The 21,385-nt window shown below is 21.9% G+C and overlaps 5 protein-coding genes across 5 annotated transcripts; 2 read left to right on the top strand and 3 right to left on the bottom strand.

Annotated features, from left to right (window-relative positions):
• Nucleotides 1-289: 289 nt before the first annotated feature.
• PBANKA_1316700 (conserved Plasmodium protein, unknown function) lies at nucleotides 290-2,752 on the top strand (the record flags this gene model as incomplete). The annotated part of the gene is made up of 1 exon (XM_034566754.1): nucleotides 290-2,752. The coding sequence occupies one exon, from the start codon at nucleotides 290-292 to the stop codon at nucleotides 2,750-2,752; it is 2,463 nt and encodes an 820-aa protein (XP_034423319.1).
• A 587-nt stretch (nucleotides 2,753-3,339) lies between these two features.
• On the top strand, nucleotides 3,340-4,023 carry PBANKA_1316600 (conserved protein, unknown function; the record flags this gene model as incomplete). Its single annotated transcript, XM_034566753.1, has 1 exon — nucleotides 3,340-4,023. One exon carries the CDS (start codon nucleotides 3,340-3,342, stop codon nucleotides 4,021-4,023), a length of 684 nt encoding a protein of 227 aa, XP_034423318.1.
• A 327-nt stretch (nucleotides 4,024-4,350) lies between these two features.
• On the bottom strand, nucleotides 4,351-5,571 carry PBANKA_1316500 (conserved Plasmodium protein, unknown function; the record flags this gene model as incomplete). Its single annotated transcript, XM_034566751.1, has 4 exons — nucleotides 4,351-4,536; nucleotides 4,655-4,819; nucleotides 5,003-5,350; nucleotides 5,500-5,571. The coding sequence occupies 4 exons, from the start codon at nucleotides 5,569-5,571 to the stop codon at nucleotides 4,351-4,353; spliced, it is 771 nt and encodes a 256-aa protein (XP_034423317.1).
• Nucleotides 5,572-6,260: 689 nt separating this feature from the next.
• PBANKA_1316400 (U1 snRNP-associated protein, putative) lies at nucleotides 6,261-8,255 on the bottom strand (the record flags this gene model as incomplete). Its single annotated transcript, XM_034566750.1, has 8 exons — nucleotides 6,261-6,677; nucleotides 6,772-6,879; nucleotides 6,992-7,055; nucleotides 7,173-7,281; nucleotides 7,381-7,475; nucleotides 7,601-7,671; nucleotides 7,784-7,860; nucleotides 8,240-8,255. The coding sequence occupies 8 exons, from the start codon at nucleotides 8,253-8,255 to the stop codon at nucleotides 6,261-6,263; spliced, it is 957 nt and encodes a 318-aa protein (XP_034423316.1).
• A 712-nt stretch (nucleotides 8,256-8,967) lies between these two features.
• On the bottom strand, nucleotides 8,968-19,495 carry PBANKA_1316300 (conserved Plasmodium protein, unknown function; the record flags this gene model as incomplete). Its single annotated transcript, XM_034566749.1, is given in 8 exon segments — nucleotides 8,968-9,022; nucleotides 9,236-9,299; nucleotides 9,488-9,587; nucleotides 9,688-9,817; nucleotides 9,953-10,017; nucleotides 10,172-10,278; nucleotides 10,385-17,376; nucleotides 17,391-19,495. 8 exon segments carry the CDS (start codon nucleotides 19,493-19,495, stop codon nucleotides 8,968-8,970), a joined length of 9,618 nt encoding a protein of 3,205 aa, XP_034423315.1.
• Between the last annotated feature and the right edge of the window lie 1,890 nt (nucleotides 19,496-21,385).

The following is a 21,385-nucleotide window of genomic DNA, read 5'->3' as shown; positions in this document are numbered from 1 at the left end:
TACATAGTGTTATGCAATGGTGTGTTATAAAATGTTAAAAGGATAATAATATAAATATATTTCCCAAAAACGTATAAAAAACATGCGTATTTAAAACGCATTCGAATTGTATTCCTTATACCTTGCTTTAAAGTTTGAGGAATTAAATCTTCGAATTTGATGAAGAAACATAAATTAGGGAAAGAAAAAGAAATTAATATGTTTTACTGTTTTTTTAAAATTTGGGAGATACATTTTTTTTGTTCTTCTCTCTAATAATTCATTGTATATATATTAATTTTTAAATAATATGAAAAAATCAAAAAAAATATTATCGGATGATGAATCTATACCAGATGAGGATAATACAAAGGAAAACAATAATTTCATTAATTTATATGATAGCGATTTTGATAAAAACAGCAAATGCAACTTGAAATTCAAATTTCTTAAAAATGTTAAAATAATAAATGATGAAAAGAAAAAAAATTTAAGTAAAATATGTTGTACTAAAAATTATTTATTTATTAGCACATCCAATGTTGTCAGTCAAGTACGTATTTTTAATTATAGCAATTTGATAACTTTCAAAAAGGATGAAGCGATAATTAGTTTATCTGAAGTGAATAATAATGAAGAAATAAACAAAGATAAAGATGATAGTAAAAGTGTGAACAACAGCGAAGAAGAAGGCAGTCATTATGACGACAAAACTTATATAAATTTATGTGACATTTATGACAAAAGCGAGTTTTTTTCTGATATAAGTGAACCCTCTAATGATGCTATACAAATGTGGAATATTAAAAATAAACAAATAAATACTTATAATAATATAAACAAAACATACGGTGACTTGATGGAAATAAAAGAGGACGCATTTTTAATAGACCAAGACAACAACAATAATAATAAATTCGACGAAAATAATACATTATCTTTATCAAATAGTGAAATGTATAAAGAAGGAAATATAAAAAATAAAAACTACTATTCAAATGGAGAAGTGATAGATTTAAATTCGCATTTTCTTGAAATAAATAATGAAGATACCATGTTTAAAGAAGAATATTTATATTACGACAACTTTTTAGATAATTCTAAAAATGAAAATGAAAATAAGCCTGCATGGAATAACAAAGGTGAAGATGAAGAAAATAAAACAAAAAATATAATAGAAGAAAATATCAGGAACGAAGAATTACAAAAAAATGGCTTTTACATTAGTAGTGATCTTTTAGAAATAAATGTTGATGTAATAAAGACAAAAACAAATAAAACACCTAATTTGATAGAATATGTTGGAGAATTTATTGATATATATTCTCCAATAATTTTAATGAAAAAAAATGCTAATGAGAATATTTTATCTATATTAACATATAGTGGAAGTATATATAATTATGATATTAGTGAAGAAATTTTAAAGGAATTAAAAGAAAAAAGAATAAACAAAATAGAATTATATAATAATATAGAAAATTATTTTATTCAACAAGAAACAAATAAAGCACCAGATTTTTCATTAGAAGATGACGATGGAAAGGAGGTAACAATTCCTCCATTGTCAATATGTGAACCTTATTTTATTAATTCTATTAAATGCTTCGATTTTTTACCAGATGGAAAAACATTAGTTTGTGTAGGTTTTAATAAAGATTATTTTCTTTCCTTTGTTGATTGCTATACAGGAAAAAAAATTATATATAATAAAAAAATTAAAATACAAAAACCGAGTAATAATAGAAGTAATGACAACAAAGACGCAAAAAACGATTTGCCCAACGATAATATGGATGATAATACTAGTATGCAAATAAACTTAATATGTGATTTTAACTATATATACGTTGAAAAGGAAAAAAAAACATTTAATGGAGAATTTGGAAATTTTGTTTACATAGGGTCATCATGTGGATATTTAGTATTTATTTTTATAAGTGAACATTTTGTAAAATTTCTTAATATTTTGTTAAGAGATAAAAACGTAAAAAGTGGATCGCTATTTATATACGATCCTAATCTTGATTATGTATTAGAAAACAATGTATTTAATTGTATTGTTGGGAATGTGGATGATGTATATAAGCTTGATAAGAGCATGCTATATGCACTATTGGATGATGACGATACTAACAAAAATATATTTTCCTTGGATAATAACACCAAAGAAAATATTTTTAAAAGAACAGAAAACAATTTCTTTTCATATGCATTTTTTATTTCAAAGAATGTTAAGGTAAATTCTATTATAAGCTTAAACACCAAGAAAAATGATTATATTAACTTATTTATAGCATTAAATAATGGAAAAGTTTTAAATTATATTTTCGATATATTCACTTCTTTTTCAACAAAGACGCCAATTACTATGAGCAATTTATATTCATATTTAAATAAAAATAATTCAAACGTATCCAAAAATTGCATACATAATGAAAATTCAGATAATAACGTATTTATAAAAAAAAGCGAGAAATTAATTTATGATTTTACAGGTTTACATAAATCAACCACTATAAATAATATTGATCTATACCAAAATATTATGAATAATAATTATCATATTTTTATAAATTCAAATGTAAAGAAAATTCGTGAGTTGTCTGATAAAAATTTTTATATAACTTATATGATGGATGTGCATACTAAAAAAATTGAAAATTTATATAGGCATATCTCTTATATTATTGATTCATGCATATCTCCACAATTTTACTTTTGTTTGGATGATAACAACAAAGTGGCTATATTTTATTCGTTATATATGTAAAAGATTTTTTTAATTAGGCACTTTATATATATAAGAATTTTTTTCTTTGTTTTTTAAAAAAAAATAATTTTGTTTACATTAAACTGATAAAAAATTAGATTAAATTTTAAAAAATCAATTTGATTTTATTTTTTCATTTTTAAGAATGAAAAAATTGTATATAAGTAATTTTGAAAAAAAATATAAAAAGGTAATATATGTGCACATTCCTAATTATCGTCTTTTCTTTGTTATGACTTCCTCTTTAATAAAGAGAAATATTTTCCTTCTATGGAAAGTAATATATATAAGAAAATAATAACGCTACCAATTTTTAACTATACTCCAATTGTTTACAATTTTTATTGTATTATAATTTTTTATTTCATATTCCATTTATTCACATTACTAATGTTTTGTAATATAATTTTCTTTGATGCTTAATATTATATTTTATCTTTATCCCTTTTTTTAATTACATAATATGAATTAACTTATTCTCGTCGTCAGTTCTCACACTCATCCCTCAAAAAAAGGTAAAGAAATAAAATAAGTAGAAATAGAGTGGAAATCTGAAGTGATATAATAAAAACACGCAACATGATAATATGGCAATAATACGAAAAGTTAAACGAAATGTTTTGCAAACATTTAAAGAAATTTACAGAAGAGGGAAAAGCTTGAATGTTCATAAAACAGCATTTTTAAGCCAAACATATGAAAAAAATTGCTGGAGAAAAACAAGGATTCGAGAAGAGAAAGTTTATTATAAAAAGTATAATTTTTTAAAACATGCATTTGATGTTGTTAATTATGGTATTGATAAAAATGTTAAATTTGAGATTGAAGAAAAAGAAATAGTAGAAGAAGATTCATATATATATGAAGAAGAGAAACATGAAACTGAAAAAGATATAAAAAATGATATAACAAATGTTGATTCAAATGTTAAAAATATTTTAAAATCATTAGAAGATATCCACAAAAATTATAATCAAAACTATAAAAATTTTACACATATATACTATAATGTTATGAATAAAAATATTTCATTGAAAAAAAGTGAATTTATAAAGAAATATAATAATTTATATAATCCTAGAGATTTAACTATAATATATTTATACATCAAAAAATTTAAATTATTAAATAATAAAAAAAAATACTTAACGAATAAGTTGTATTCTTTAAAGGCACGAAAAAATGTATTTGATAAAATAAATTATTCCTTTTCAATTCAAAAGTTGGAAGAAATGTTTTATACACACTGCAAAAAAATCAATGTGTTGTAAAACTCTTAATTGAGAATACAAAGAAAAATTCACACACAAACAATAACAAGCGAATTTATTTATATTCTCAATGCAAATTTTAATTATATTCTTATTTTCCTTATTATACTTATTTTGTTTTTTATGTGATACTTGTTTTGTGTGTTTTCTTATTCCCCTCATGAATGTTTTGCATCACCTTACCGTTATCTCAAAGTACCTACTTAATTTTTTTTATTTGAAATTTAGTGGAAGTATGTATCTATTCATATTTACATATATTTATATTTATTTATAAGTGTACATTTTCATATCTCTGATATTTATTGAGGAATGAACTTATATGTGCTAACTTTTTTCAGTAGGGTAGAAATCATTCATGAGTTTCTTTTGATTTATAGTTATTGAATTAATTTTTTCATCTATCGATTTTTTATTTGTGCTAATTGCGGATTTTATATCCTTTATTTCATTTTCTAGACTGTCTTTAACCCCTCGGATGTATTCTTTAATATCTTCTATATCATTATTTAGCTTTAAAAATTTAAGAAATAAATACATTTATAAATAATTTATATTCATAATTTTTGCAAATATCCATTTACGCCAATAGAGAACAAAAAGGCGAAAATAAAAATAATATAGTTATTACCTCGTCACGTGATTGCTTAATTTTTTTGTTTATGGTTTCATTTTCATTGTTTATTAATTCTAGAATTTCAATATATTTTTTTTTGCTTTCAATTTTAATATTTTCTTGAAAATTCGTAAGTTCTTCCTTTATGCTTTCAATATTTTTGTTCATAATACTTATCATCTAATATGCATAATAATATAAGAAGGTTAACAATTTGGTTATGCATGGGAATAAATAACAATTTATCTATATATAGGATATTTTTCACGCCATTTTCCGTACATATAGGCTTGCATACAAAATATATTTAATACATATATACTCCTAACAGTACAACTATATTTTTTTAAATATGCATCATACATTTTTGATTTTGCTGGAGTATGCTTGAATACTGGATTTCATAAGGTCTATATCATCCTCTTTTTGTTTTTTTAAATTTAATATTTCATTTCTTATTGTATCAAAATCATCTTTGTATGTACTATTTTTTTCTGCATTATCTTTATTGTTTTTATTTAACTGATCTAAGTAATATTTTAACTCTTCCAAATTTTCATGAGTATTATCTTTAAGAAAGTTAATTTTTTCATCAAAGTATACCTTTAATTTATCAATATGATTAGACAAATCTTCATATTTGATTTTGTTACTTTCATTTTCCTCTAAAAAAAGGTTTAGCAATGTTTCAAAAACATTTTTACCTGCGTTCTTCGAAGATTATGAATGAATATGAAAAATTACGTATTAAAATAAACATAGGTTTGCATATAATTTGCATGTATATTAATAAAAGGTAGCATTCCACTCTAATGTTCCAAATGAAAAAAAATGTTTCATTTCTTAATTATATTTATTACTTTATTCTTTAACTCCTCAATGTTATCTTCCCTTTTTTCAGACAATGAGGATTTAGAATTATGGGATTTCATTATGATTGGCTATTTTAATTTCTTATTATCAATAAAGATGCGTATATATTTGTATATATTCATGACATAATTTGCGAGTGTACATATTATTTATTTTTCCTTTTTAAAGTTGACATTGTCGCCATGTGTATTTGTCGAGGATATTCTATATATAATGATATTAACTTTAAAATATTATGCACACAAAAAAAAGTTTTAATTCCCCATTAATGGAAAGACAAGTATATTGAGTAAGAAAAAAAATGTAAACGTTTTTTTATACAAATAAAATAAATTTAATTAATGATGCATTTTAAAATGTAAATTTAATCATGTATATAATTATAAAAAAAGGAAAAGTAAAAAGAAAATTAAAAGTATCGTTTGGTACTATAAATTTTAATTTAAAGAGAAAAATAAAAATGATGAAATAGTCATGCATTATAACACTAACATTAAATATGAAGTGTTATTAATAATGGATCGATTTAAAAAAAATAATATATATAAAATATGACAATAAGAAAACTTATATAGACATTTAATTTTACTAAATAAAAAAATTTATGATTTCAAAAAAAATTCTATAAAAATTTAAAAGGCCATATTAAAATAATTTGAGATAAATATCGTACAAGGGTATGAAAATTATGCGCCATGCGTATATATATTTATATATATATATGCCGCATGAGCACGAATAATATATTTCATCGTCGTCTACTGGATCGATTCCTGTGTCTATCTCTTGAATGACTTGAATTATTAGATCTACTTCGATTAGATGAAGAATGCCCTCTTGACCTTTTTTTTCGAGATGAATGATACGATTTGCTATTTCTGTCACGGGATCTACGATCTCTTGAACTTCTTCTATGATCACTATAACGCCTTTTATGATGATGCTCATGATTATTGTATTCTTTTCGTGAACCATTATGTTCGTTTGAATGTTTTGATTTTCTATATTCTTCAATGATTGTCTCTCTTTCTTTTATTCCTTCCTTTAATTTTTTTAATGCATTTCTTATTCTTTCAAACCCTATATGCTGTTTTCCATTCAGATGGTTTTCAAACCTCTGAATAAGATCTCCAGCTGCTTTCATAGCACCACACACTTCGCACACCTATATTAGAAAACATATCAAAAGAGTTTATTAACAATAGGCATATATGATGTGTTCATTCATATATATACTATTTATGCAATAATTATAATACCTTTAAGTTTGTGTCACTAGACTGAACGCCTTCTTCATTTAATCTTTTAATTTCTGCTTGGAGAGTAGTAACTTGATTATTAAAACTTGTTGCCTTAGCTATGTCTCCCTGAAAAAAATATTAATACAAGCTCAAAAGTGTATAACCCATTAAATATATATCCATACAAACATAATAATAGTTTAAATAATTTTGTTGAAGTTAAGCAAGACGTGCTTACATCTTCTCCAGCTTTTTCCGCTTGTTTTAGTAAGTCACATATATGGGTGTTGATACTTTCAATTCTACAAAAATTTCCATATATAATAACATAAATATATAATTAGGGAAAATAAGGATTAGAGTATTTTAGGAAAAAATGTAATCCACTTTTATAATTATATATAGATTTGGTTTGCTACTTTTCCTTTTTGTCATCAATGTTTTTAGGATTTTCTGATAACTGTTTTAGTTTTTCTTTACTTCTTTCTATTTTTATATCAGCCATTTGAACAATATCTTCTAATTTTCCTGAAAAAATTAATATAAAAGTGTTCCATGTTTATAAAATATATGTGTATAAAGAGAGGCAAACGTTGTAATAAAAAATTATCTAAATATTTTTATTACTCATAAACTTTTGTTGATATTTTGCTAAGTAATATTTATAATTTTCATCATTTTCAAGCTGTTCTTTTAATATCTCTGCGTGTATACTTTTGCACCTGTAATTAAAAAAAGAAAACAAAATAGTAACAATAATAGATTTATAATGACGTTTACAGAAAAAAATATATACATGGATATGTGTAAATCCTACTCGATAAACAAATTTAATGAAAAATTTTACCTTCCTATATCACTTTTTGTATTTGGAAATAGATCATGTGGGCAAAAATCAATTAAGTAATACTTGCATACCTAAAAATATATATAACATATATATGACAATTACATATAAATTCGCTTTTTGAAAATACTCATATTGTATGCTTTTTGTTCGTTTCCTACATATATACATTTTTTTACTTACATTTTCATCTTTAAATGAGTAATTTCTTTTTGAGCTCATTTCATTTCTGTCCTTTCCCATAAGGGAATCAAGTAATGCTAAAAGGTATGTCAAAAAATATAATATAAAATTGGGAAGATATAATAATAAAACAATTTACACATGTAAAACAAAATATATTTAAAAATTTACATGCTTCGATTGGAAACACAAATGAATATACATTTGAATAGTTGCTAATTAAAAATATATATCATGGCACTCCAGGAAATCTAAGTAATTAGTATAACATTCAACAAAAATATAATGTATCATCATATATTTATTCATTTTCGAGTTATACATGAAACATATTTCAAGAACTGATTCATTATAAACAAAAATATACAAGTGAGAAAAAATAAAAAAATATATAGAAGCATCATATATAGTGTGAAATAAGTATGTTTTGTTACTGTTGATTTTTTTTTATATTACATCGCATTTCTTCCATAGTGGAAAATATGTTTAATAGGAAATATCCATTGCAAATGATAAAAAGAGGTTAGTGTTATTATATCCTTATATGATGATATATAGTACCTTTATTTGGATTTGCAAATTATTATCTTTTTATCATAAAATTATTCATAACTTTCTTTAAAATTAACGAATATATAAAAATATGAAAACGAAGAGATAATAAATAAAATACAATAAGTATATTATATATTAATAATATACAAAATAAATATTATAAATAAATATTAATGTAAATAATTTAATTAAATGTTATCAGCATATGGATGTGCGCATTATATTATAAATCTTATAAAATTAGGGCAACAAAGAGGTAAATAATTATATGAAAAAAAAGAGAAACAAGATGAGAAGAAAAAAGCATCATACATAGTAAATAAAAAGGGGGATAATAAATTAATAAATCTCGAACGAATGTATCTTAAAAATGTTAATTTAAAATCGTTCAAATAATGTAAAAAAAATGTTCATACTATTTATATTACTGTATATATACATTTAATAAATTCAAGATTAGCCATGCTATTCTTTTAACGTGATTTTTCCTTAACTAAATATATATACTAATCTGAAACAAATAATATAACATTTTTTTTAAAGAATAATATTGTAAATACTACAGCATCCTGCTTCACTATATACATGGGTAAACATATTTTATGGGAGCATATTCTTCTATATAATATCTAGGGCATTATGGTTATAAGCCTTAGCAATTCCTTAGCCGTATCGAAAAATTTTCTATTAAAAAATACCAAAAATATGATAATTTAAAATAATAATAAATATATATTAAACAATTGAGTTAACATAAATTAATAGGCCATCAATTAGCCGTAAATTGTAAAAATACATTCACAAAATGGATATATGCATAAGTGTATAGATATATATATTTAAGGTTCGTGATTTAATCCCGTTTTACTCTATTCTTTTTGTGATTTTATAGCTTACGTATTTTCGGTATTTAAACAATCTAATAGGTATGGGTAACAAATGAATAAATGCGCTTTATCTTCTGTAAAATAATAAGATTATTTTTGGGAGTAAAAAAATGAAATAAAATAAAACTAAATAAGTGAATAGATAAATGTGTAATTATATAAACAATAAGCAGCAAGAGAAAAGAAAGTTCACAGGGGTGATTTATCAGGATATGTATACGCATATATGGGTATAGTAACGTTAAATGTTTGTATCCTATACCTGAAAATTTTAATGTAGAATTCGTTTTTATTCCGATGTATGAGTAGTAACATTTTAAATTTTTCATTTCATGTAAAATGAACAAAATTTCGTCAGCGTCCTTGAAAAAAAAGAAACAAAAAAATTAATAATATATAAATACAGAAACATATAACGCGCTATAATTTGATTGAGTAAAGAAAGGGTGCATAATAAGTTACCTCTGGATTTTCACTTGAAAAACTTTTGAGTGTCAAAACACATTTTTTTAGCATGACTAACGTAATGAAAGTCGTGTAATAACGATTTTTATTATTCTCTGCCATCATTTTTTCGTATTCTTCAAATAATCTAAGGAAAACATATTTCGGTATTTAACTATGTAATAACTGTTACAGATTTTTGTAAGATATACTTATTTTATAAATAAAAATAATCATGTAGCATAGGGTAGAACGATCGAAAGCAAGTAGGATAAAAAATTACATTTGCAAAGTCCAACTTGAAAAGGATTTTCTTCGTTTATCATTTAATTCGCTTATAATTTTAGTCTACAAAAGTGATAAATTTATAGATAAAATAAATTTAAAATAAATAATAATCAAATAAGTGAACAAATCGAAATAAAAACATTCAGTGTGCGTAGTATTATATTATGTATTCTTTTGTTTTCTTTTTTTCTTTTTGGTGATAATGTATAATTACCAGGTATATTTTTATGTTTAACGGAGCATGCGAATTATGGAAAAGGTAACTGTTGCGAATAAGCTTGATAAGCATAATATCCAACATGTCAATTTTGTCATTATTGCCTTGTAAATATAAAAATAAAAAAAATAAAAAAAGGTTAAATATAAAAAATTTTAAGAATGAATATATGTGCAGCATATGCATAAATTCATATTTTCCCTTCCTTACAGTTAGCGAATAAAATTTTTTCGGTAGCGAAAACTACAGAATACCAATACTTGAATAGAGTATCATCGGGAATGTTTTCAAGGTTTTGAATAATGCTATATGTAATTTTTAGTAGTATAATAACACTTTCGTAAAATACAAAAGAAGAATTATTGTTTAAGTTATATAAAAAACATTTTATATGATTTGCTATGATATATGGGAACATATTTATAAAAGAAATTATATTGTGCCGATTTTCTTTGAAATAATATAAATTGCAATATTCTTGTCTAATTAAATTACAAAGAATTATAGAAAATATAATGTTCATTTGATAATTAGGATATAGATTAAATTTATTATGAATGAAATATATATAGCAAGGTGTTAAATAATTAAATAACCCTAATGAAAACATTTGAAAACTTTCTATATAATTATTTAATGGATAAAGTTTTTTATAATTTAATGTAAATAATCTATTACATTCTTTATCTTCGTCATTTATTTCATTTTTTCTAATATTAATTTCGAATTTATTATATGTATCATTTAATGTAATTTTATCAATTATTTCATCTGAATTTTCATTAAATAGCATTTTATCATCAAATAAAAATTTTATTAATTTTTTAAAAATTTTTCGTTTTTCTTCATTTTCTAATAAATTACATAATAAGCATTTTATTGATTTTCCAAGTTCTTCATTTATTAGTAAATTTATTTCATCATATTTTAATCCTTTAAATATGTTCATAATAATTATAAAAACATCACTATTTATTTCACCATTTATATAATTTTTATATATGTCTTTCTTCATATCTACATGTGTCCTTTCATCTTTTTCATTATATATACTTTTATTATTCTCTAATATGTTGTAAATATTTAATGGATCATTACAGAAATTGTCTTTTTTATATTCAATAGTAAAATTTTTATTTTTAAAAGATTCTATTTTTTCATTGTTTAAGTTTCCGTTGATAGGCGTTTCAATCTTAATAGAACTATTTATTTTTTTGTTATTGTTGCTTTCAACTCCCTTATCCAATTCAAGTGGATTTTCATCATTAATTTCGTTACTATTCATTTTATTTATATTTTTTTCGGCATCATTTACCTCCTTTTCGCATGGATATTCCTTTGTGTCACTAATAAAATAATCAAAATATAACTTGTTTAAAATTGAATAATAATTTGAAAATGAATAATTCTCTTCATCCTCCCTAAGTATATTAATATTCGAATTTGTTGAATATAATAATTGGAATAAATGCAAATACACCAAAGAATGAAAATATATCCATTTATCACAAAATATATTTTTCATATTTTCTGTAATAAGCTTAATTATAAGGTCTTTAATTTTTTGATCATCTGTAGAGTAAGCATAATTATATATATAAATAAATGATTTGTCAAATATATTAATATGATCAGTATATCTATTTTTATTAGTTATTGAATTTTTCATGGTAAAATAATTGACATTGAAATTGGATAATTTGGACATAAAAATATTATTAAGTATTTGTATTATTGATATGTGTAATTCAAACATGTTTGTCTTATTATATTTAATAAATAATATAGTCTTTAATATTTTTACAAATATATCATAAAAAAAATAATATTTTTTATAATTTTTTTCTTCTAATAATATTCTATTACAACCTTCTATAATTAAAATAAAGCTCTCTACCCATTGTTTCAATTTACTGTCTCGTGAATGATGAATAATAATTTTGCTAAAATTTTCATTAACATAATCATACAAATCATAATTTTTATCTTCTGAAATTTTATTATTGTTTATATTTGAGAATAATGCATTTTTTTCAATATCATTTAATAATTCCTTTTTATTTTTTTTTCGTTTTTTCTTTCTTACTGTTTCTATATATTTATAATGCTTATTAATTAAATTTACATAATTCATTATAAATTTTTTTCTTAATACGTTTTCATTCTTTTGTAATTTAGTATTTGTATTTTCGATTTCTTCGCTCAATTGTATTTCTCTGATATCCGAATTATTAGCTTGTTTCCATATTTCAGCATTTTGGGAAATTTCACCATTTTTATTGCTTTCATGTTTACAGGATTTTAAATTTTCGAAATCATTAATATCAATATTTATACAATTAGCTTTATTATAAAAATCACCTAGTTCTATAAAATGACTACAATCAACATTGTCTTTATATATATGCGATTCATTTTTCTCAGGTATATCGTTACTATAGCTATTCAAATTGTCAATAGTAAAATTTTCAATTTCAGCTTTGTCATTTATCTCGTTATTATCCTCATTTTGTGAGTTTTTTTTTTCCAGTTTTAAATATTCCATTAGAATATAGAAATACTTTATGCATAATTTTCTTAGTAACAAACATATGGATGTTTTATAAAAAAAAAAGTCGAACTTATAAATATGGGTGGACAAAATACTCATAATTGTTTTAATACTACAATTTCGAACTTCGATTCTTTCATCAAAGCAAAGTTTCATTAAGTAGTTTAAAATGAAAATAAAAAAACTTTTCATTTTAATATTTTTCATTTTAATTTTGTTTTCGTAAATATACATTTTTTTGTTTTCTACTATACATGTATGCAATAATTGGGGGTCGTTGCTCTTTTCAGTTTTCGGTTTGTTACTTTTTTCGTCTTTTGCATTATCACAGTAATCTTTATTTTCATTATTATATTTTTTAGGCTCTTTCAGCAGATCAGATCGATTCAATATATAATCAACAATTGACCACAAAAAGTTGATAGCCCTAAAGGATATGTTATTACTTAAAGTGTCGAGAGATGAAAACAAGATAAGCATGTGAATTATTATTTCCATGATTTTACATACTGGAATTTCTTCAATATAATCTACAATTATAACTTCTAAAATATTGAAAATGTCTTTAATATTGGATATGTTTTCCTCAGAAATTTGCTCACTATCTTTCTGATCATTTTCTGTATTTTTTAAGGTTTTATTTTTTAACTCCTTCTTAAATGATATATATAAAAGAAAAATAATAAACAACCACATATTTTTATTGAAAAAAGATGCATTTTTTCTAATAAAATTTAGGAATGAATTAATAAAATAAGAGCGATAACTAGCATACGGGTTTATTATAAATAAGAAAAATGGTTTAAACAATAAAAATTGTATCTCAAAATTATACTTATAATATGCTACTGACTCTATTATTATATGAAATAAAGTATCAATGCTTTTTTTTTGAATACCATTATTATTGCATAAAGATAATAATAATATATTAATACAGCATGTGTTATAAATATATTTTATATTATTTATATTTATTACACATAAATTTTCTATCATGTATAATGGATAAAAATCTTCAAAAATACAATAATTATCTAATTTCTTTAAATCAATATAATAATTATTTTGAAATAATTTTTTATCTAAATAATTATAATACAAATTATTTTCGAATTTAATTCCATCACTTTGTATATTATCATATTGTACATTAGTAGTATCATAATATTCTTTTGATATATTCCCCTTTTTATTTTTTATAAAATAACTATCATTATAGAACATAAAATAAGAACAATATATTGGATCAAAATGGGACACATAATAATAAAATATTTCATATATATCACCATTATTATTAAATAATTTATTATCAATTCTATTATTATCATTATTATTATCCATAGGCTTAACAATGTTTTCTTTATTTTTATTCTCAATATCTTCAGTTATAATATATTCACTTTGCATATTCATATTATTACTATTGTCATTTAGGTTATCTTTGTCTTCTTGATGTTTGTGAAGTTCATTTTTGCATATTTTCCCTTTTTTATTACAATTGGGACGATTTTTTTTGTTTTTTTCCTTTTTAGTAGTATATGTACATTCAATTTGATTTTTGTCATGCTTAACATTTTTTAAATTGTCTATATATGTGTCCTCAATTTTTTGATTCGTTAAAATGCTATTTTCGTTTTCCTCTTTAGTAATCAAGTTGTCGATGTTATTATTAGGATTTATTGGTGTAGAAGCATTCAAATTATTGTATTCTTTGACATTATTTTGAACAAATGGCTTGCCACCGTCTTTAGTTATTTTTTTTGTATGCTTGAAAAATTGATTAAATATCATAAAATTAATGGCATTTAATATATTTATCACTGTTGTTATATTGTAATATATTGTATTTTTTAAAAAATTGGATATAGAAGAAAATATAACAGTGATTTCTGCAAATAAAACAGGATTCTTTTGTATAAATCGTAGAATAAAATACCAGAATTCTATGCTTTTAAAATTTATATGTTGCATAGTAGCACCATTTGAATCAATTGCAGATGTGTTCAAAGAAAATGTAAAATTATCTTCGCTTTTATTAATATAATATAAAAAATTTAAAAATTCAATAGTTTTATTTTCAATAGATGATATATATTTATATATATAATTAACTTCAACAAATATATTGATGAGTTTTAACCAATCATCAAAACTTAGCATATCGCCATATATAAAAAATATGCTAATCATTGCTTTAATTGATAAAATATATTTCATATTATTTAAATCGTTATTTATATAATACGATTCTTTTAATATTATACTAATACAGTCATCATAATATTTTAATAAATCTTCATTTAATATATATTTATAAGAAAAAAAATTCGAATCAACACAATCTATACTTAATTTTTCTGAATAAGATTCTGTTTTTTCATAACTATTTTTATTGTCTTCACATATATTATTATATTGATTTCCCTGTTTATAATTATATACTCCTTTTATTTCATTATTGCTACTATTATTTGGTTGATCAAATTGTTCTTTATTGCCATTTAACCCATTTACAAAAGAATCAGAAACTTCCTTCTTTTTTTCGTCATTTTCTAATATTATTTTATTATTAATTTCATTACTTTCTTCAACAATTTCAATTTCATCAATAGAATTCATATTACCATATAGATGCACAATTTTATGAGAGCATGTTTTACCATCATTTATATTTATATACACTTCACTATCGGAAATACTATTTGCCGAATATGCAATAAAATTTATATGATTATAATTCTCATTATTCATATAATTAGATTTTGTATCTGTTTTGTTATTATCATTTTTATAACATTTTTTTTGATTATCTTTGTTCATATTAGATGAACTTATAGTATTGCTCTCGTTCGAATCATTTAGGTCAATTACGTTTTTTATATGATTAGAATGAATTTCCATACTTTTAGAAACACGAGTTTCATTCTCACGATATACATTGTTAGATAATACTTTACTGCTATTTGTTCCTGTTCTGTTTTTTTTTGAATTATAATTATTTTCATTTTTATTTCCTTTTTTTTCAAAATTTTGAAGAATATTCAAAAAAAATGGAGAATTTTCCAAGGTAAATATACTACTACATTTAGTCAATGTTTGCATGCAAGCATTTGTGCAAATGTTTACATTTAAATGAGTACTTATAAAAATAAGTTTCTGAAATCCACTAAAAAAACAGCTATCTATGGTATTTGTATAAGAAAATGCTAAGGATAAAGACGATATAAAATATCTACAGGTCGAATTAAATACAGAATTAAATAGTGATAAATGTTCGGTATAAGAATTGTTTTTTTCCCCATTTTTATCTTCACATTCAATATTATACGATTTAATTATACCTTTATAGGATATATTATTATCATCTACATTATAAGTTAAGATACCATTCCGTGTATTTTCACTACTTTGGGGGCATATAGAAATAGAATTATATTCAACTTTTTCTAGTTGGTTGTTATTTCTACTAGTGTAATGATTTTTATGATCAGTTGCATAGTTAGCAGTATTATTATATGAATTATTATTATAGCATTTTATTCTTCTATCTATTTCATATTCAAAATTTAACGTATTGTCATTTTGAATATATTTTGGTGACGTACGCGATTTTATGGATTTATATTTGGATCCATTTTTTTGTGTGTCTAATAGATTCATTGAATATTGAATTATACCATTTTTACAATTTGAAGATAACTTCCTCTCTTCATATAAGTTATTTTCATCATTTAAATCTATTGCCGCAAAGCAATATTGATTAAAATATTTTGTTAATATATTTAAAAGAATTACATAAAATGAATTTATTAAAGATAAAATATTATCAATAGATGAAGAAAGCAATATAATTTCATCTATGTTATTATAATATAAATAATCAAACATGGTCTTGTTTGTTTTTTTTTCAGTAGAAAAATTGTATAAATAAAAATCTTCACGTGGATTTTCAGAATTATTTGGAAGAATCAATGGATAGTTTAGGAAATTATAGAAAACCATTTGATGCCCATTGTCTTTATTTTCCCTTTTTCGATAATAATTATTTTTATTTTTTATTATTTCAATTTCTTGGTTAGAGTAATAATTTTTTCCATTTGTGTGAACCCCATCATTAGAGCCAGACTTAATAGATTCTTCATTTTTATTATCTATATTTTGACCCTCTGAATTGTTACTATTTGATTTATGGTTTCCCCTTTTATTAAAAATGTGAACAGTCGTTTTTTTAGATGTATATACTCGATCATATTTAAATATTTTTAAATGTGGATATATTTTAGTTATATCTATTGAATATAAAAATAATAATTCATGTATAATTTTACTTATGCATTCAACTATTTTTATAAAAATAAAACCGTTATCATCATCCTTACAATAACACATTTGGTAATCTATATTTATTCCTGAATCAATGGAATTATCTTCAATGTTCACCGTCTTTTCACTTAATTTTTTTTTTTCCTCATAAATATTTTGTTTACTATTTATTAGAGATAATTTCTTATTATTCACATCATTTTGGATATATTTTTCTTTATATTCACCTATATTAAGATTGCTTTTTTCACAATGTAAGTTTTCCTCTTTATTTTGATCCATATCATTTTTTGTATCCTCAGGTAAATGGCTTGCTTCATGGTTTCTTTTTTTTTTTTTTTTTTTTTTTTTGATTTTCCTTTGGGGTTTTCATCACTTTTTATATTGTCATTATTTTTTATCTTTTTGTTTAAATTCATGTTGCTATTATCGTCGTTATTTTTGATGTTGGTATTATCCATTGGGGAATAAAAATATTTGTACATATTAAAAACAGTTACCGTGTTATCAAAAAGATAAAAAAAAAAGTTTAAAACAATGTATAATTTTGAAAAATTTTTAGTCAAGGATAAATATTGAATTAGATTGGTTAATAAAAATTTAATTTCTCCTAAAAAATATTGAAAATACTTATGACAAACAATAATAAAGATTTTCAAACATCTATAAAAAATATCGATGTGTAAATTAGATTTTAATGATATTAATATAATATATGCTATTTCAAATTTTAACAATTTGAAAAATTCCAAATTATCTAAAAAGTGTTCATAATTATTTAAAAATATATATAGCAAATCTAAGCAAAAATTTAAAGGTAAAATCAAATTATTCTTATTATAATTAGACAATATATTATTTTTTAATTTATATGAGTCTATATTCATGTTGTCGCTAAGCATATCAAAATTATTCTTGTTATTATTGTTATATATTTTGAAATTTGAATTTTTTAATATTTTAAAAAAATCTTTTATATTATACTTTGCATTATATATATTTTTGCTTCCATCTTTTTGATTCTTATTATATATATTTCCATTGATATCGTTTTTTTTATTTGAATTTTTGATTTGTTCACTAGAAAATTGGCTTTTATTATTGCTATTAATACTACTATTATAAATTGCATTGTTAGTGTTATTATTATTGTCGATATTGTTAAAGTTGCCCTCTTTGTTGCTGTTGTGATTACTATTAATATTATTTGAAGAAAAACTTACGTTTTTCAATTCTTTATCAAATTCACTCGAAATATTATTGTTGATAATTTCGGTATATTCTATGTTTTTAGCTTCATTCTCTTTTCCTGATGATAATTTATTGTTTTTATATTTATTGTCTAATTGGTCATTTATATTTGATAGAGAATTGCTATTATTTTCATTTGTGCTTTTTATATTAGTTCCCCAATTGTAGTCTATTATAACATAAGCATTGTGTTTTTCGTTATTAATCATCTTATTATTCTTATTTGAACTGTTACATTCAAAGGAGGATGATGAACCATCTAGATAATATTTTGACCGTGTATTCACAAAACAACAATAACAAAGATAATGAATTAATGATAATAGTTTATTTTTATTTTTCATATTATTTGTGTTTTTAAAACTCGGTATATTTATCAAATCTATTGGATTATTAACATCATATTGTAAATGAAAACTCTCAAAATAAAAATCGATATTCTTCAAGTCATCATTTTCGATTTCATTTAAATTGGTATTATTACTATTATTATGATTATTATTATTTTTAATATGCTCAGTTTTTATATCTGTGATATTATCTTCTTTCGAAATTGGAGATTCACTTATATTATCTAGACTCTCCTTATTACATATATCTATTAATGAATTAAGCAATTGCTTATAAGCTGCGCAACATGTTTGATATAAAATGTGGGCATTATCATGTAGTGATGAATAATATATAGAATACAATATCTTTAATAAGGTATCAATTATATCTCTATTATAGTATTCTATATACTGTGGAGAAAAAGCAGTTAATGTTATTTGCAATATTTTTACTAATATTTTTTTATCGTCATTAAATGTTAAATCAAATAATTTATTTGTAATTTTTTCTATTTGTGCTTCGATATTTATTTCTTTAAACCTTTTTATTATATCTTTATTATCTATTAAATATAATATATATAATAAAACTCGTTGAAGACAAGTCAAACAAATGTAAGTAATTTTTTGGCTATCAATATTAGCTCCTATATTTATAATATCAATAATTTCGTCTAACGGAAATTCAAAACTATTTAATAAATTACTTTTATTTGATGTTATTATGCTATTGTAGTTTTTTATCTTAATAATGCATATTTCTATCTTTTCTTTTATATGTATTTTTTTTTTTTTTATTTCAGTAATCAATAAGTTCAAATCATTTTCTAATTCATCAAACAACAGTAGTGGATCCATGTTGCCTGAATTTTATTATATATGCTAAATTGGCACGCACTATCACCCTATATTTTTTTCGTCTTTTCAATTTTATATTCTATACGGTTGTCTTTCGTCCCTTATATTTTGAACTTTATTTATATTTCCAACTATGATGGTATATATTTTTCGGTCTAATTTGACCTTCTTAATTATTTATTATTGATGTTATTTATCGGATCGAATATTTTATTTGAAGCATTTTTTATGATAATATACATATCTTCAACAACTGCTAATTTGTTAATGTTTTAATTTCTCCAAATAAATATCGTTCATATATATATTTATCAATTTATTTAATTACCCCTTCTTATTATGCATATATTTTCCCAGCTAATAGTACAAAACAGGGATGATTTATTCAATGTGATAACAGAAAGCAATCAAAATATTCTTGTAAAATCCTTTAAACAATATAATAAATTAATATACAAAGGGGAAAACAAAAGTATATTATATTCAATAAATCAAAAATGAAATAATCGAAAAAAAAAATCAATTAAAATAAAGAACTATATACACATACAAAACATTCTTATGTATAATGTATTACATAATACTTATATACGTTTATAAAATTTGCTCATAAACATATTGATATCAATTCGTGTATATATTAATATACAAATATGACTCGTCCTATGATTAACATATAAGCGAATTGAACAATGGTATAAATGGTTATTAATAAGTAAGCCACAAAGGATTTAATATTATTCTTTATATACTTATATACATATATAAACACTGAGGGTTAAAATAAAAATACAAATAATAGCTTTCAAGGCTATTCTATATGCATTGTATTGCCATTTTCGTATATATATAAATATATTTATTGCAAATAAATAGTGAAAGGAAATATGACTTTTATTTAATTAAAAAAAAAATATATATATATTATAATAAAAGTGTATTCAACTTTTTTGATTATAATCTATGGAATTAAAAAAACATTATTGTTAGGATTTAAAAAGGCGTAAACGATTATATATATAATATATATGGTGAAAAAAAAGGAAAATCCAATTTAGGAAAAGTTATCATTACACTAAATTTTTAATTTTAATATTAGTCTACTTAAAAACGAAAAAAGAAATCTGTATAAGAATAAAATACCATTAAAAAACGTCATTTTTTAACATATTTTATTTTATATATTTTTGTATCAATTCATTGTGTGCATTAAATAGAATATATTACAAAGATTATCAAGTTATTATATTTTTTTTGAAATAATATGTTTTTTGTTTTTTTTATATTAGCACTAATACATACTACGTTCAATCGAATGCTTTTGCATTTCATAATTGCATTCCCCTTATTAAATATAAAATATTTAATATAAAGCATACGAATGCATATATATATGCTACTAAACAAATACCATATATACATTATTTGATATTAAATTTATAGTTTTATTGATTCTTTAACAAAGCAATTGAAATGTTTTATAATTAATAATCAAAATACCAAACTATGAAATATATGTCATCATAATGTTACTAAACATAAAATAATAATAATAATATGTAGGTTTTCTTTTAAATTACCATTTCAAATTTGGATTATTTTCCATCTTATAATTTTATTAGTTTCGATTAAACGCTTTCCATATTTGTATAGTATTATATATATTTATCTTTTTTTTATTATTTCATGAAAATTTTCAAAAGCGAAATGAAACATTGAAATTTCATTTTATGAAGAAAGAAAGAAAGAAAGAAAGAAAAACAACTATTTTGAGAATCATTTCAATGAATACATTTAATAGGATTATTTTTTGAAAATTAAAAAAGAAGAATACATCGTCAGCGTTTTTTAACATATTTTAAAATTCGCCTTTTTCAAAATATTATAAGA

This window comes from Plasmodium berghei (assembly GCF_900002375.2).
Source record: "Plasmodium berghei ANKA genome assembly, chromosome: 13".
Taxonomy (NCBI): Eukaryota; Apicomplexa; class Aconoidasida; order Haemosporida; family Plasmodiidae; genus Plasmodium; species Plasmodium berghei.
The sequence above is the reverse complement of the archived record's forward strand: the minus strand, read 5'-3'. Positions and strand labels throughout refer to the sequence as shown.